Source organism: Globicephala melas, chromosome 17, assembly GCF_963455315.2.
Source record: "Globicephala melas chromosome 17, mGloMel1.2, whole genome shotgun sequence".
Lineage (NCBI taxonomy): Eukaryota > Metazoa > Chordata > Mammalia > Artiodactyla > Delphinidae > Globicephala > Globicephala melas.
In genome coordinates, this window is record NC_083330.1 from 64,750,010 (window position 1) to 64,768,089 (window position 18,080).

General features: G+C 41.5%; 1 protein-coding gene across 1 annotated transcript in view; it reads left to right on the forward strand.

The window, feature by feature from the left end:
- FER1L6 (fer-1 like family member 6) overlaps nt 1-16,054 on the forward strand; it is a 177,164-nt gene extending 161,110 nt beyond the window's left edge. The window contains exons 38-41 of the mRNA XM_030875740.2: nt 1,643-1,884; nt 3,636-3,799; nt 13,558-13,658; nt 15,017-16,054. Of these exons, the coding sequence (XP_030731600.1) occupies nt 1,643-1,884; nt 3,636-3,799; nt 13,558-13,658; nt 15,017-15,203 (694 nt within the window). The 3' untranslated portion in view covers nt 15,204-16,054. The remainder of the gene's footprint in view (nt 1-1,642; nt 1,885-3,635; nt 3,800-13,557; nt 13,659-15,016) is intronic.
- Nucleotides 16,055-18,080: the final 2,026 nt, after the last annotated feature.

Genomic DNA, 18,080 nt, shown 5'->3' on the forward strand with positions numbered 1-18,080 from the left:
CCATCATCATCTTTTCATCCATCATTTCCTGCTAGGGTCACTGAAATACCAATACTATCTGAATTGGTCTCTCCCTATTCAGTCTTGCCTCCAATAATCTGTTCTCTATTGTTGAAACACGAGTTATTTTTTCAAAACACAATCTGAGCACATCAGTCCTGTACTTAAAACCCTTTAATGACATCCTATTTTCTCTAGACAAAGATCCAAATCCCTCATATGTCCTAAAATATCACACATGACTAGACTTTGCCTATGTCTCCAGACTCATCTCGCTGGATCAATACTCCCCCTTGCCTTCTGCTCTCTAGTCACACCGAGCTTCTTTCCCTTTTTTTTTTTGGCTGTGTTGGGTCTTCGTTTCTATGCGAGGGCTTTCTCTAGTTGTGGCAAGCGGGGGCCACTCTTCAGCGCGGTGCGCGGGCCTTTCACTGTCGCTTCCTCTCTTGTTGCGGAGCACAGGCTCCAGACACACAGGCTCAGTAGTTGTGGCTCACAGGCCTAGTTGCTCCGTGGCATGTGGGATCTTCCCAGACCAGGGCTCGAACCTGTGTCCCCTGCATTGGCAGGCAGATTCTCAACCACTGCGCCACCAGGGAAGCCCGCTTCTTTCCCTTTTTAGAATGTGTCCTCACCTCTTCTTCCACAGGGCCTTTGCACATCCCTCACTGGTGACTTTTGCCATCCCACCTATCTCCCTCCATCCTCTTCCCTCCATGACTGTAGCTCCATGAAGGCAAGAACCATCCCTGTTTGCTCCCATCACTCCCCTAGCATCTAGCTCACTCCTTGCCTCATAAGAGATACCACACATATATAGGTTGACCGAGCACCATCTTTAGCTAAATAATTGTGCCCATACCCCAAGTGGTACCACTCCTCTGGAAATAGAAGGGTATTTACCCTCCCATGCCCCAGGGTGGGTTGGGGTGGAGGGAGGGATGTCTGCTTTCAGAAAGCAAGTGGTTTGGCATTACCAATTAGTTTGAATTAAAAGTACCTTTTTTCTCAAGAATTAATTAGCTGTGGATAAAGTACTAGGGGAAAATGTATTCATTGTAGCTTACTTTATACTTGGCACGGAGGAAAAAGACTAGATAATACTAAGAGGAAATAACATAATAGATCATTTGGAGTACACAAGCACTGTACATGTACTATCTCATATAATTCCTCTGAATTTCTATGAACTAGATATTGTCATTGCTTCCATTTTCCAGATGAAACAAAGGCACAGAGAGGTTAGATAATTTACCTATGTAATGTAGCAACGTAATGTAGTGGGTGCAGAAATGGTACGTGTTATAAAGAGGTCGCCCAAGGTGAGAGGAAACTCAGGTTACACTTTCATTTCACATTTCCTGACTTCTCCCTTTTTACTGAGTGTGGCTTCAGATCTACCCAAGAACTGAAGACAATTCCCCAACCTGACTTAGACCGAGAGTCTTGTTTCAGTTTCCGACCCTTTGATCCCTATTTATCTCTTTCGGATTCAATGGAAGCTTTCATCTAAATCTAACTATATCATAATTTTAAAACCATGGATCTGTGACCACAATGAAACTAGTTAAATCGCTCTTGATTATACTGATGCCTGAATAATGTTCCCTGAGTGTTTAATTCTTTTTCTGTCTTTATTCAGGTGGTTAAAGGGTTTGGAAGATGACAAGCAGGAAACAGACGTGCATTACAACTCTCTGACTGGAGAGGGGAACTTCAACTGGCGCTTTCTGTTTCCATTTCAGTATCTCCCAGCAGAGAAGCAAATGGTCATTACCAAGAGGGAGAACATCTTTTCCTTAGAGAAGATGGAGTGTAAGACGCCACCTGTGTTGGTGCTTCAGGTTTGGGATTTTGAAAGGCTGTCTTCAGATGATTTTCTGGGTAAGCCAGTGGCTTCATCAAGCTCGTATTAATGTTGAGGGTTTTGTCCCAGCTTTTGGAGAACTTAGTCTGAGTTAGCTCCAGGGATAGTAATTTCAATGCTATTTAATAATTTTGATAGCAAAATATTGAAACACTCCAAATAGCCCTTAATAGGGGATTGACTCAATAAGTTACAGTGCATCGCTATGGTGGAAGATACATATTCAAACAGACTAAAATTGATCTTTGCTTTACTACTAAGAAGCTATTAAGTTTTGAGCTAATTACTGGTCTCCTCTGTACCTCAGTTTTCCTCAGCTGTAAAATGGGGATAATAATATTACAACCTCAGAGGGGAGCTGTAAGTGTGATAATATAATTTAAAAACGAAGGACAGTGCTTCATACATAGTAAGCACTCAGTAAGTGATAACCCTGCAGCCATTAAAATATTAGAATATTTAATGAGTTGGATAGTTGTGCAGGGTGCATTAAGTGAAAAAAAAGTGTATAGGAAAAAATCCCCTTTCGGTAAAAAATATGTTTATTTTTATAGGAGAAAGAGATAGAGATAGCCAAAGAGACAGAAAGACTGATATAAGGATATGAACTAATAAGTAGGACAGTCGTCAACTTTTGGGAGGTGGAAAAATAATAGAAAAAAAGATTTCTATTTTTTGCTAATGTGCACGCTCTAAATGTTCACAGTGAACATACATCACTTTCGAAATAAGGAAAGGTTATTAAGGAGCGAGAAACAGAACATTCTCGTGGAATTATCTTACTCTGGCTTATATTCACTCATTGAAAATACACTGTTGAAAACTAGTGAATACAACAAAAAAGAAGCAGACTCACAGGTGACAGAGAACAAACTACTGGTTACCAGTGGGCAGAAGGACGGGGAGAGAGGCAAGATAGGGGTAGGGGAGAGGGAGGTACAAACTACTAGGTGTGAGATAGGCTCAAGGAGGTATCATACAACACAGGGAATACAGCCACTATTTTGTAATAACTGTAAATGGAGAGCAACATTTAAAATGTATAAAACAGTTTTAAAAAGAGAAAACAGGGCTTCCCTGGTGGCGCAGTGGTTGAGAGTCCGCCTGCCGATGCAGGGGACACGGGTTCGTGCCCCGGTCCGGGAAGATCCCACATGCCGCGGAGCGGCTGGGCCCGTGAGGCATGGCCGCTGAGCCTGCGCGTCCGGAGCCTGTGCTCCGCAACGGGAGAGGCCACAACAGTGAGAGGCCCGCGTACCGCAAAAAAAAAAAAAAAAAAAAAAAAAAAAAAAAAAAAGAGAAAACATTGTTGAGAGTCCACGATGGTACTGGAGAGCAGCTACCAAGACGGTAAGACTGAGTCCCCAACCTGCAGTTTAGTGGGCTCAGAGACAGAGGTATGGTCGGGGGAGGAGGTTCTTACAGGCTGTCTGTGCTAAGGCAGGGAACAGCTCAAAGGATAGACACGTAATTCAGATCATGCTCAGGGAGCAGAGAAGAGGCCCAACAGATGATACCGGAAACTAAGGCTTGAAAGTTACATATGGTAGCTCTGCCCTTGTCTTCTACCTGCTGCCCTATTACTAATGCTTTAAATGCACCAAACATGTCTTGGTCATATTTGTGCCCTCAGTACCTGGCACATGCCTGTGGATCCCATGTGGTCCTGACTGAATGACCAGTGAGTGGATGGATGAATGAGTGGGTGAATGAGGATGATGATGGATTTTCAAGCCCTTCTATAACTGTTAAGGACATCTCTTCACAGGCTCCCTGGAGATGAACCTCAATAGTTTTCCCCGAGCAGCTAAGGCTGCCAAAGACTGTGATCTCACCAAGTTTGAAAATGCAAGTGAGGAGAGCAAGATATCCATATTCCAGCAAAAGCGTGTGCGGGGCTGGTGGCCTTTCACTAAAAGCAAAGAACTCACGGTAAGTGACAGCTGTAGGAGACGGGGTGAGGGTGGGGCAGGCAGGGGACCTCATATTCTTTAAATGAGTCATTTTGTAAACTTCAAGTCAAGTGCCCTAAAATGACATAGAGCCCTTTAGGGCAAAGGTTCTGTTGAAAAGCGAGAATTTTGAAAAATGTATAAATGCATTGTGCCTTCCATATTTCAGCATGCTTGATTTACTAGTGATCTATATCAGGCTGGGTTTCTATCTTCTTACCTTGAGCATATGCCCCGGCATTAATTTTTTTCAACATTTCTTGAAATTACGCATAAAGTCCTGACTAATGTACAATTTTAATACAACTGCTTCATCCCTTCACCCTCAAAACGTGAAACTCCATTTAAAAAGTGATCCATCCTTTTAAAACTTGCTCGAGAGGATACTAGCAGAAAGGAGAGCCATTTACCCCTGTCCTTGCCTAGCCAACTTGGTCCATACTGTGTGACACATGCTGTAGGAACTCGGACCTTTCACAAATCGTAGGAAGAAAGCTGCTCTTGCCCTTTCTTTCAGCCCGCTCGTCACTCCCCTGTAAGGGAGGGTGGAGGACTTAAGTGCTCAGTGAAGGTGAGGAAAGGGACCGGGCCAGCATAGGGGGCCTATTTTCACTGCTGTCCTCCTCTTGGGGTGAGCGTGTTCTCCCCTCTGTTCCTAGTGCCCAGCGGCAAAAGCAAACGCAAGTCAGGACCTTTCAGGTAGCAGGTCTGCATAGAGACCGATTGCTCACTCTCTCTTTGTGCTATGGGCTCATTGGGTACAAGACAAGGATTTCTTTGAACTTAACTGGGAGCTGCTGACCTGACTCCGTGGTGTCTAGTCTTAGTATGTTTTCTAGGAGCTTTCTCTTCCCTCCCTTCTCAATTCAGTCCCATCTGGTGAGATTGGATCAAAAGAACAAGGATCCAAGCAGGCTCCTTCCTTCCAGTCTCCTCAAGTATGCGTTGAGGTTTCACTACATGGCAGCCTCTGTACTCCGCTCCAGGCTTCACGGCTTAGCACATAATAGATGCTCAGTCAGTGACTTGATTGATGAATGGATGGGATCAGAAATGAAGTAAGCATGGCCTGTGCTGTCATCCAGCTCAGAGTCCAGTGAGGACAGATGTGTCAACAGTACATTCTGCATGAAATAGTCAAAGTGAAAATGACACAGGGAAGGAAGAGGGGAGGAGCTAATCCCCTCTGAGGATGTTGAGGGATCAAGCAGGGCACAGCACAAATTTTTCAAGAACAAGGAATGATGAAAGGCCTTTTCTAGATGAAGAAAAGGAGAATGTCTACTCCAAGTAGAGGAACCATGATGAGTGCAGCCTGGAGTCCTGAAATATCCCCATGGGGACAGCTAAATGCCCACTGGTCAGAGTTGTCAGAATGTAATATGAGGTCAGGAAATGGGGAATGCCAAGTCCTGAAATCCAAATTCTTACCTTTTGACATAATTCCTTTTCCTATGAAACAAACGGCAGTGATTATGTATATATTACATAATGGCAGTCATCTATTATATTTTTATAGCCCTGCAGAGTTTGCCAAATATGTTCAGATCCCTTCTGTTATTTCATTTGATCCTAATTGACTATTTTCCATGTAATTTATTTCTTCATTTCATTCAACAAATATTTATTGAGCATCTATTAAAGGATAGGCCCTGAGAATAATATAGTCCAATGTCAAAGACAGACACACAAGGGTAAATAGATGAACACACAAATGCACAGCGAGTTACCCACAGGCACACCAAGAAAGCAAATTCTTTTTTTTTTTTTAAGAGAAAAAAGTGAATTTTATTTGAGCCAAACTGAGGATTACAGTGTGAGAAACAGACCCTCAGGGAGCTCTGAGAATTGCTCTGCCTAGCAAATTCTTAAAACAAGGGCTGGGAAGTGCTGAGTTAAGGCATATCCAAGGCAGATATTCCCACTCCATACAGCGGTTAGAGAACTTTCTGTGACTGTGAACCTTTATAGTTGAGACCTAAAGAATGAAAAGTAGTGAGCCACAGGGAAAAATATGGAAGTGCATTTGTCACCAAGCAAACACCACAGGCAAAGGCCCTGAGGTGAGAATGAGTTCAGTGCATAGGAGGAATTAAAATACAAACAAGCAAAAACCTCGCACAACTGGAGCAGGGTGAAGAGAGGGTGACGCCAATGAAGTGGAGAGGAAACCAAAGCTGGATCATGCAGCCCTCAGACGCCATGTTGAAGAGTTTATGGATTTCGGTCTCAGATCAACAGGAAGCCAGTGAATGGTTTCTAGCAGGGAGGTGAGGGGATCTGATTCACACAGGAAACAGTCCCTCCCTGCAATGGGGACAATGGGTGGGAGAGGGTCACAAGTGGAGAAAGAGAAGTAGGCAGAGATGTAGGAAGAAAATAATGAAAATGTGCTGAGACATAAACCCAGAGAGGAGAGAGTCTTTTGCGGACAGCTGGGTCTTTGTGTCAAATGCTCCTGGGTGGTTGTATAAGAAGCAGAGAAGTGTCGATTGGGTTTAACAGCGTGGAGGTCACTGGCGACCTTTTATTTATTTATTTATTAAAATTAATTAATTTCTAACTGAAGTACAGTTGATATACAATATTATACGTTACAGGTGTACAATATAGTGATTCACAGTTCTTAAAGGTTATGTTCCATTTACAGTTATTATAAAATACTGGCTATATTCCCCATGTTGTACAATATATCCTTGTAGCTTATTTTATACATAATAATTTGTACCTCTCCTGGCGACCTTTTTAAAAAGCAGTGTTGTGAAAGTTCATAGCAACATTATTCATAATAGCCCCAAAGTGGAACCATCCAAATGTCCATCAATTGATGAATGGATAAACGAAATGTGGTATGTTAACCGAAATTTCAGAAACAGAGACCTTATTGAAGTAAAGAGGTGCTTATCTGGGGTTTGTTAGGACCATAGCCCGGGAGACACAGATTCAAGAAGCATTTGAATTGTGTTCTGTTGGACTACCAAATGGGGGATGCTTATAAAGCAAAGCAGGGCAAGGTCACACAGGTTGTTTGTCAAGAACTAGGATCAGAGCTGGCAAGAAGTTAGGGCGCTTATTAAACAAGAACTGGTTGGGGTTCAAAATGATTACATTGTTGCAAAAGGGTTGGGGAAACTTTGAAACTACAAGGTTTCAGGGTGCAGCTGTTAGCAGATACTGTTTTGAAGATGGCCAGTAGTGTCCTAGAATTTGATACAGTTCAGAACATTCAAGTTCCCAGTGATTTAGGAACATGTCTGCAACTGCATCCACAATGGTCACCTGGCTCCATTTTGTTATTTATTTATTTATTTAGCTGCACTGTGCAACACGTGGGGGATCTTTGTTCTCCGACCAGGGATCAAAGCCGGGTCCCCTGCATTGGAAACACCGAGTCTTAACCATTGGACCACCAGGGAGGTCCCACCTGGCTCCATTTTGTATGCCTGAACCGTAGTTACTCCATTTTGATTTTTAAATGGCTTTAAATATGTCATCAGGTATATCCATACAGTGGAATAGAATTCAGCCATAAAAAAGAATAAAGTGCTGATAGATGCTCCCACAATAGACTGCTAGTTATTTCTCCTGCAAAAACTGGGTTATTTGGAGTAACAAAGAATTGCAATTTGAGGTCTGCACCCATGGCTAGCCATGTGCAAATCCCCAGCAAAAATGGAAAGAACTCTTTTATAGAGGGGGAAAGGAAGTTGGGAGTGCTACAGTTAACAGAGTCCATGGCTTTTCACTGACTGAGCCATGACTGTCTCTCATTGGCTGAGCTCTTGCCAGGTGCGAAGAGAAAGTCTTTCTTCTTCCTGTTATGCTCTGCTATCAGCATAGGGCATGAGAGCTCCCCTTTCGGGTCTCTCAACTCTATTTTAATTGAGGTTTCTCTTTATTAGTTTTTATAGTGTCCATGTCTATAAAATGAGTAGTTTGGACTGGGTGCCTCCAAGGTGTGTTTCCAGCAAAGACATTCTCTAATTCCAACTCTGCATGAACTCCCCTCCCGTGCCTTGAAGCCAGCAGTCAGAACATCATTGTCATCTTATTCCAATTACCAGCAGCCAGGAGGGATTTGTTTATGGGCAGTGCCACCTGCCAGGCTTATTTTTAAAGCTGCTTATCTGTACACCCAAGCAGTGTAATTTAGACATTTGGATCACACAGCTCCTAGTGTGGAATATGGATAGTAAGTGAAAAACAGCTCCAGTGGAATTGCAAAAGAATGGATACCCTTTGGAGAAGGAAAGGGAATATGTATTGAACATGTTCTTCATGAAACACATTGCATTATGCATTTTATATGCATTATCCTACTAAAAGCAACCTTCAAAGAAATCACTCCTTTAGAAGATGGAGATCAGGAAGTTTCTTTTACAGGTTAATCTCGCAAGTCTACAGTTAGGTAGCCCAGGTAAGTCCCAAGAGCATAACAACTAAAACTACCTCCAGGTTAGTGTGAAAAACAATTGTCAGCATTTATTATGGCCATGTACACTAGCAGCTAAAGGTTCAACGATCAGTAAGACACATTTCTGCCATCCAGAATTTCACAGCTTAGCTGAGGCAGCTGGTAGACGAGACAAATCATCTAAACAGTATGTGGCAAATTCAGATTCTCCAAGAGTGGAGGTATTTTCATGTGAAGAGCATTTTTAAGACAAAGTATATTATATGCATTTATAGGAAATTTGAAAGACACAAAAATGTGGAAAGGAAGAAATAGCACCCACATGCACATCACCCAAAGAAAACTATTGCTAACATTTTGGTTATTCCCAATATGCATAGATTTTGGTTAATTTTATATAATAGTGATCATTCTATGTTAAAAATAATGCCTTGTTCATTTTGCTTTATTCAGTGTTACAATGAGCATTCCCCTACATTTTATTATGAATATTACTAATTCTTTGTATTCTCAAAATAGAAATGCTACAGTTAAATCATGTGTTTTTTCCTCAACATACATACATTAAAAAATTTAAGCATGCAGAAAGTTGAAAGAATAGTACAATGATCAGCCATATACCCACCACCTAGATTTAATATTTGTAGACATTTTGATATATTTATTTTGTCTGTATATGTGAATATATGGATATAGTTTACACACACACACACACACACACACACACACACTGGCTGAACCATTTAAGAGTAAGTTGTAGACATTCTGACACTTTACCCCTAAAGACTCCTTATGCATCTCCTGAGAATATGGATATCCTCCTACACAACATCTCATTGTGAAAAATAGGACAATTTGAACATCCAAAATAATAATGACTATGCTTTGTGCATTAAAGGTTTATCTGAGTTTTGAATTATTTCCTTAATTAGCTACCCAGAAATGGAATTCACAGGTCCAGAGTATGATTATATACTGTAATGCACATATACTCACACATACATATATATGTGTGCAGATACATATATGTGTGTGTATATATATATGTATATGTATGTATGTATGTATAGGTGTGTATTCCTCTTCCTAAAGGATTTACCAGTACACATTCCCACCATTAATGTATGTGAATGCCTCATCTCATATGAGTGACAGTTGTGTTTAATAAGCAATAATTATTGCTGAAGAAGGCATGTCCAACCTGAACACAATCACTTCTCAGCCTCCCCCAGCGTCCACCCTCCAGGCCCAGTGAAGTTTGAAGCCCATAAACAATGGATGCAATACAACCAATCTAGTCTTTTTAGGACCTTTCCTTGTCATTTTCTTCCATCCATAGATGTCATTAGGTTAATAGATAGTCTCTCACACTGTCCATTTTTTCTAGCTCTGATTTAAAATTACATTTGGAGGATATTATTAGCTTAAGACCTCTACCTGGTACTTGGTTGAATACTGATGATTGAAATAGGACATGGAACCCTCTGTGTGGAGAGACACGGAAGGAGGAGCAGTGCTTATCAGACTATGTCAGTAAACACCTTCCCCTGCTGCCTCTGCGATACCAGATAAATGCTTTGTGACCGCAAAGGCAGGGCAGTGAAGCGGGGACAAGGCTTTTCATGATATTAGCTGACAACTGCTATGCCTAGGGCAGAATTAATTTCATATTCTCTGCCTCTTTTTTTTCTTTGCATTTTTTTTCCTGTGGGAATATGAGTCCTTGGGACTTCTCTGGGAGTTTTCTGAATGGGCAGAATATATTTCTCAGGAAATTATGCGTTTCTGTCCATAAAATAGTGTTGAAGTTAACAACTATGATTTTTTAAGTGTTTACTATTCACCAGGCACTGAGTTGAGCACTTTATAAGTGTTGTATCATTTATTTTTCAAAGCAATCTGATGGGGTACATGCTATTAACATCCCAGATCACTGAGACTCAAAGAGGGCACGTAACTCACCCAAGGTCACACAGCTAGTAAGTGGTAGAGCACGATTTCAGATGCCAATTTGTCTGCACCAAATCGTACCCACTCAATTCCTGTGCTACGCTATGCTGTACTATTCCTTAAGCTACCCAAGGCAAGTCGTTAGATGGAAGTCAAAAACATGTTCTTTTTTTTCTTTTTAAAATCAATTTATTAAAATATACTTACATACAGAAACGAGTAGTATACATTACAGAAGAGTGTGCCAATCATGAATTTTCACGCACTGAACACTCCTATCGGCACCTAGACGAAGAAGCAGAACCTCTCCAGTGACCCAGACCCCTCCTGCCCCTGATCTGACCACTCTCCTGACCTCTGACCTCATCATTTGATCATGTCTATTTCCTTCTTTAGCTAAATGAAATCACACATCGTGTATTCTTTTGTGTTTGGCTTCTTTTGTGCAACAATGTTTCTATATAGCAGGTGTGTTTTTCAACATTTTATTTGAAACATCAAAAATACATTCTAATGCTGGAGCCATGGCAATGACTATGAGGCCCCTCTTGAACATTTCAGAAAAGGTATATTGAGTCACTGTTAAATAAATAGGCTGCTTTTTTTTTTCCACAAAAAGGAGCCACTTGGACACATAAAACAGCAGAGGATGGGACTTGGTATCAGAGGACCTGGGTACAAATCTTAGTTTTATAACACAAGTTAGCAAACATCATCAAGCCTTCGTTTCCTGGGCTGTAAAATGGGAATAAAAATGTCATTTGTTTTCCAGGCTGTCAGATGGTTTAAGTGGAATAATGTCTTCACATCCCACCATGCAAGTTATACAGCACTAGGGCTGAGCTTATTGTTAGGCAATGAAGACACCTATGATCCTTTCACTCTCGTCCTAGCTTGTTCTCTGTTGATTTTTGTCCTCGCTTCCAAACGTTTTGGAGCCCAGCAATTGGTTAGTGACTCTTAAGCTCTATCAAGTATAGAGGAGTTGGATGAGGCTCCCAGCATATAAATATATTGCTCAGTGGCGCTCAGATCATCGCTGAAAAGCATCCGGAAATAAACCCTTTTGGCAGATTGGAAGCCTCTCTGCCGTGAGTTCTGGGCTGGCTTCTTGGGTTTCTTCCAGCTGTGAAATCTTGCAGGGGCACCGTGGGCTCTAACTCTGCCTTTCATGAAATCTAGAAGTTAGAGCCAAGTTGCTTTAAAGAGCCTCTGGCCATTTGATAGATGAGGAAACTAAGACCCAAGAAGACAAATGCTTTTAGGTGGCCATAATGAAGACAGTCATAGAATCATCTCACGTTAGAGCTGGGAAGGTCCTCATAAAACTTCTAGTCCAATTATCAGGCAGTTGGGAGGCAGCCTGCTATAATGGAAAGAGCATGAGCTTTGGAATCTTACAGACCTTGGTTCAAATTCCAGTTGGTTAACTTATTGCCTTTGTGACCTTGGGAAAGTTATTTGACTTTTATGGCTTCATTTCTCTATCAATATAAAGGAGACCTACTTTGCTAGTCACTGTAATAAATAGATGATAGATAGATAGGTAGATAGATAGATAGATAGATAGATAGATAGATAGATAGATAAAAAGAACAGACCTGGGACAAAACAGGCATTCAATAAAGCATTGCAATTACAGTTAGAGTTATATTACTATTGCTCTACTGTTGATAGATGTGATAGAATGGATAGAAGCTTTATATTCTTTCTTTCCTGGTTTTCAAATACTTCCTGAGTGCCTTATGTGCAAGTCATTGCCAGTGGAGCCAAAATTTCTCAATAGGAACAAGAGAGAGTACATATATACATATTTTAAAGGAATATTTCTGGATCATAGGAATTTAATGCCTTCTGAGTCGGGTCATGGTACTAGTCTAAAGAATGGATGAGACCACCTAGATCTGAACTCATGACTTCACTTGTAATAAAAGCCCACTGTGCTTCTTTACTGATTCAGACAACCATGACTCTGCCTCTCTTCTCCAGCTTCAAACTCACCCCAAATACTCTACTTTTCTCTAATTTCTCCCACGATTACATTTTCATGGCTGCCAGCAACTAAACTTGCTTGTTAAGAAGCCCTGGCATGGGATTCCCTGGTGGCGCAGTGGTTGAGAGTCCGCCTGCCGATGCAGGGGACGTGGGTTCGTGCCCCGGTTTGGGAAGATCCCACATGCCGCAGAGCGGCTGGGCCCGTGAGCCATGGCCACTGAGCCTGTGTGTCCCGAGCCTGTGCTCCGCAATAGGAGAGGCCACAAGAGTGGCCTGTGTACCAAAAAAAAAAAAAAAAAAAAAAAAGCCCTGGCTTTTTCAGAAAGTATAGGTAAATTAACACAAGACCATTTGTTCATCAGAATCTTAGACCTTTTTACTGGGGTAGGAAATCAACCATGCCTCTGAAGTCAGGTAATACCCCATCCACATGGGATTCAGAAAGACAAGCTTTAACAGCAATCATAGGGGCTAAAATACTTTGGTGATGCTGCAGTCTCCAGCCACGTCTGTGTCCCTCCTATCACCTTGAATTTTGATCCACAAAACCAAAGGAGGCAGGAGAGAGGGTCCCCTCCACCAAGAACGGGAGCTCCAGGAGATCAAGGGTCCTATTTTTCTTAATCATTAAGTCCCCAGGGCCTAGAACAGTGCCTGGCATACAGGGGGTCTCCAAAAGTAATGAATGAACAAGAAAGAATAACTCCTACCTTTTGCAGACATCCTGTCTCATCCTTTGATAACCCAAGACTTACATCTCTGCCACTATCTTTGGCACAATGCTCTGAAGAAGCATATGACTCATAATTTTCAAACCAAAGAGGCTGTTTCTTACTGAGGGAAGAGAAGGGGAGAGAGAGTGCTAGAATAAAAGAATAATTCTAAAACACTTAGAGGGGACAACAAAAACAAGGAAGGATTACAGAAAAGCCTTTTGGCAAATGTAGGTCCATACCCACCCATCTCCTCTTGAGAGTCATTGACAGAGAAGAAAGAGGGTAGCAGATTCAGAAGGGTTCTGCCACTCAAGTAATTAGTCCCCTTTTAATTCTTACTTTCTGTAATTCATATTACTTCTGCAGATATTAAATGATTACAAGTGAAATAGTCCATGTGACTGAGCATTTGTGTGTCTATGTGTACACGTGAGACCCCCTCTTCTCACAAAACTCAAGAGTAACGTCGTTCCAGGGCTTTTATTGTCGGTCATAAAAATGGCTTCTCCCAGGACCGAAAAGATAATATTTCCTCAAAATAAAGCAGGAGGATAGTCACAATCCTTCCTGACATTCTCCCACATGATAACACTTCTTCTAGAAGGTCGGCGTTGCCCCCAGAAGTTCTTTGTGACTAGAAACTGAGAGTTTGTCTTTGTGCAGGGCAAGGTTGAAGCTGAGTTCCACCTCGTGACGGCAGAAGAAGCTGAGAAAAATCCTGTTGGAAAAGCCCGAAAGGAGCCAGAGCCCCTGGCCAAGCCCAAGTGAGTGAAGTCACGGGGTGGGGATGGGGACATCAGAAATGGGACCTCTGAGGTCCCCATATCAGAGGATGAAAACATTTCTCTAGAGCATCCTGCTGGGAGAAGTGAGGAGTTAATAGGTACCATCCAATCAGTGTAGCTTTTTATTTCTATAATTGAAAAATATTCCAAAAACATTATAGAGTGTTTGGCAAATGGACAGGACACTTTTCCGTAGAACTACCACATAAGCACTTCTAGAATAATTTCATATGTTTTTTTCTGCTATTTTTTTCATGGGAATATAAGTTTCACATGAATTTTTTTCTACTATTTCTCTAATTATGCATACAAAATTATCTTCATATTTCACTTATCCTTTGCTGAAAATTTTTGCTTTGTTGCCATAGTTGTCATAATTAGGATTTTTAAATGGCTGTGGAATAGTCCATAGACTTGATACCCATAATTGAGTTGGTTGCCACCCCGTAACTGGATGTTTAATTTACTTCTACCTTTTTTCTATTATTATAATATGATAAAAATGTTTCCCCTTTATAAATTATCACCTTAAAATAAATTTCCAGAAGTAGAATTACTAGCAGCAAGTGTTACCCTATTCAATTGAAACCATGGTTATATATCAATTAAAAAGTAAACATATATAGATATGAAATGTGTACACAAAATACTCCTTCAAATTGTATTTGTCCCACCCCTCCCTGGACTCCAAGTGTCTCATGATGAGTAGGTGGTCCCTTCTCTGTACCTACCTTTCATCTATCATAGTGTTAGGAACATAACTGGTGCTTCATTAATTCAAAATTATTTATTAAACTCCTACAATGTGTACCTACTAAAAAAAAAACACTTTGAAGAACACCAAAGAAATGTAAGATATAAACTCTGCCTTCCAGAAGCTTTCAGTCTGTTTAGAGAGAACACACAGGTTCATAAAACAGTCATCAGAGTGTGGAAGACATATGTTAGGTTCAAAAAGTGGGTAAGTCAAGCCACGAGTGAGGTAGGAATTCAGAATGAGAGGAATTATTGTGGACTGGGGTAGTCAGGAAGGGCTTCATGGAAGAGGCAGGGCTTGAGCTGGTCAGAGTGGGACGGACAGAGGGCCCTCAGTTCTCTGGCTGGGTCCTAACCAAACTCTTGCCCTCCTCCAGACCAACTTTTAAAATGATGAGGAATCATTATCACCCAAAATGTTAGCTTGCTTCTGCTTCAAGGCAACATGGTCTTCACCCATTCTCGGGCCTCTCGTTGTGGGCCCCTGGAGATTGGGAGTCAGAAATCCTTCCTGAGGTCTTGAGACTCCTATGTGTTGACAACATGGCCCCTTCCCTGATCTTCTCTTGCTTCCTTCTCAGCCGCCCAGACACCTCATTCTCCTGGTTTGTGACCCCCTTCAAGTGCCTGTACCACCTCATCTGGAGGAATTACAAGAAGTACATCATCATCGGTTTCATTCTGATCGTCCTCATCATCTTCCTGGCCCTCTTCATCTATACCTTGCCAGGAGCCATCAGCCGAAGGATCGTTGTGGGCTCGTCGTAGAGGGTCATGGAGGACCCAGACCTTCCCTTTCTACTCCTCCTCCCTTCTTCCTCATCTGTAAATGTATAAGAATGTATGCTCTGTGCAGGCACTGTGCCGGCTGCTAAGGGGATAAACCCAGAGGGCCCAAGAGCCACTCCCTATGTCTAAGGACAGATCAGCTCTTCTTGGAGGAGATGGGAGAGGAATAGTCCTGCCCTACCCCAACCCTGCCACTACCTTTCCAATTTAAAAGCCTTAAGTCATGGTTTTGTCCATGGGCAGGATGAAATAATGGCTCCTTTACCCCATAGTAATCAATGGTGACCTCAAATTGACTTAGGAAAATATTTTCTAGAGCACTAAGTAAGGAATGTGTTTCATGGATGAGGTTTAGGAAAAAGCACAACATACATTTATGGTGACGTTGAAAAGGAAAAGAACAGCATTACTTTAGGACAGATTTGGAAGGAAGGTATTATACTTTCTTCTGGATTCTGGACAGTAAAACGACAAGTCAGGTCAACAAAACAATGCACATTGTTCAAATCCACAATAAATACAAGCTAAACATTGAAAATTCTTCTAAGTTAAATAGAGCTCATCAAATTTACTTTTATGTCAAAAGATGCTGGAATGCTGAAAAGCCTTTTAGCAAAAGTATTTGAAACGCTTTCAGATCAGATGGTATCATAAGAAATGTGCCAGAAGAAGGGGTAAGCAAGCACGATTTAGGAATCAGCTCTGTCTGGTGTTCTACACATAGGTTATCGCTCATGGCCTGTCCTGTGTATAAAAAAATAAATTAAAATAATGTTCTAGGCCTAATTGTGCAGCCCTGACCCTAAAGATACTATGCTTAAGAATTAAAAAGATTTTGAAGCAGAAAACCCATTTCCCAAGAAGTTGTCATGAGTCCCTACTTGTGTTCTTAAATGGGATTAATTTAAATCTATTCATTTGCCGGATTAGAGTTGTTCTTGCTGCTTAAATTTGGTTCAGAGTGGTTTTGTTTTGTTTTGTTCTTTTAACAACATTTGAATCTTTCCTCCCAAACCAACTAAGCAAAACATAATTAATACCAGCAACAACACCAAGCAACTCACAGGATATGTTATCCAATTCTGTGTCTCCAGTAGTTGAAACCATTGGTGCCTTTCTTGCTCTTTTCCCTCAAAAATACACATAAATGGAAATTGGGATTGACTTCACAGCTGGGGAATTTATTCATTCAACAGCTAATTATTGAGTTCCATCCTTGTTCCAACTGCTGTGATTAACTCTAGGGTCTCAAAAGTACACAGTCAGATAAACTAAATCTTTGCTCTAAAGGAGCATAGGGTTTGATAGACAGAAGATATTAATCAAATAATCAGACACAGATAAATACAGACTGATGGATCGAATAGGGGCAAAGTACTGGGAGCAGAAAGACCATCTAAAGGAGGCCCTGTAGCCAGTCTGGCAGTCAGGAAGGCTTCCTAGGGAAGTAATGACTGAAGGGAGATAAAAGATAAGGAAGAAAGATGGAGAGGAAGAAGAGCACACTAGACAGAGGAAAATAGCATGTTTAAAGGCCCTGAGGCGGGAGGGAGTGAAGCACATGAAGTGGTCTAAAAGACGGTGGGTACCAAGTGAGAGGCAAAGGACCCTGAGATGGGGCTGGAAAGTCATCTAAGGGCCCACACGCTTAATGGCTTCAGTCTTCATTTTAAGGGCAGTGGATAGCAAAGGATTTTTAAGCAGTAGAAAAGAATGACTAGATTTTTATTCCACATGGAGAACAGACTGGAGGTACTGCAGTCCTTCCCACAAGAGAGGATGATTATTTTCACTCAGTAATTGTGGCAGAGGAGGGAAGAGGAGGGATCAGAGATGATCTCTCTAAGGCTCCAGGGTGGTCTAATGGGGAATTGGGGGTCTAGTATTGACTCTATTTTATACAAGCTGTGTGACCTAAGGCAGCTAACTTCACATCTCTGATCTATACTTTCCTTGTCTATCACATAAGGAAGTTCATATATACTATGATGAAAAGACCATGGCATATTCTGCGGCAAAATGAGCGTTGATGGGTCTGTAGCATGGAGTGGGATGGACTGTACTCAGAGTCAGATTATGAATGGCTTTGAATGCCAAGCCAAGAAGGTTGGACTTTATGCAGCAGAAAGTGGGGGCCCCTGGAAGAATTTAAACAAAGAAGTGTCAAGAACCAGTCTAGATATTGGAGAAGTTGCTCTGCCTGCAGTGCATGATGGATTAATGAAGATGAGATCCAGAGGCCGGGGACGTTTTAGGAAGCAGTAGTCAAAACCCTGGTGGGCGATGAGGACCTGTGTCAGGGCCACAGCCATGGAGATGGAGAGGAAGAGCAGATTCTGGAACATTGGTGAGGTTCCTCAACCTTCACCCCCATCTCTGGCACCCAAGATGCCTGCCAGAGAGGACAGGGAAATTTGAATCCTGGCTGTGTCATTTCTACCTGGGCAGGTCACAATCACTGAGTCTTCATTTTTTCATCTGAAAAAAAGGAATTATGACCTACTTGGCAAGAGTCGTGTAGATTGTAGAAAAAGTATGTAAAATGTGTAGCTTGTGCTTGGCATGAAGCCAGTCCTCAAAGGATAGTAGCTACTGTCATAAGTATCATTTCTACAGGTGGAATCAGCAGTATGTGGAGTCTAGTTGTATCTAGAAGTGAGAGACCTATGTTTTAGAAATGTTCTGGCACATGGACTAAGAAACTTTCAACCAATAATACTCCCAAGTGTATTTATTTTGTATTGATTCTGTAACAGACTACAACGAGCCCAGTGGATTAAAACAACACAAATTTATCATACAGTTCTGTAGGTCAGATGTTCATCACGAACCTCACTGAGCTAAAATCCAAGATGT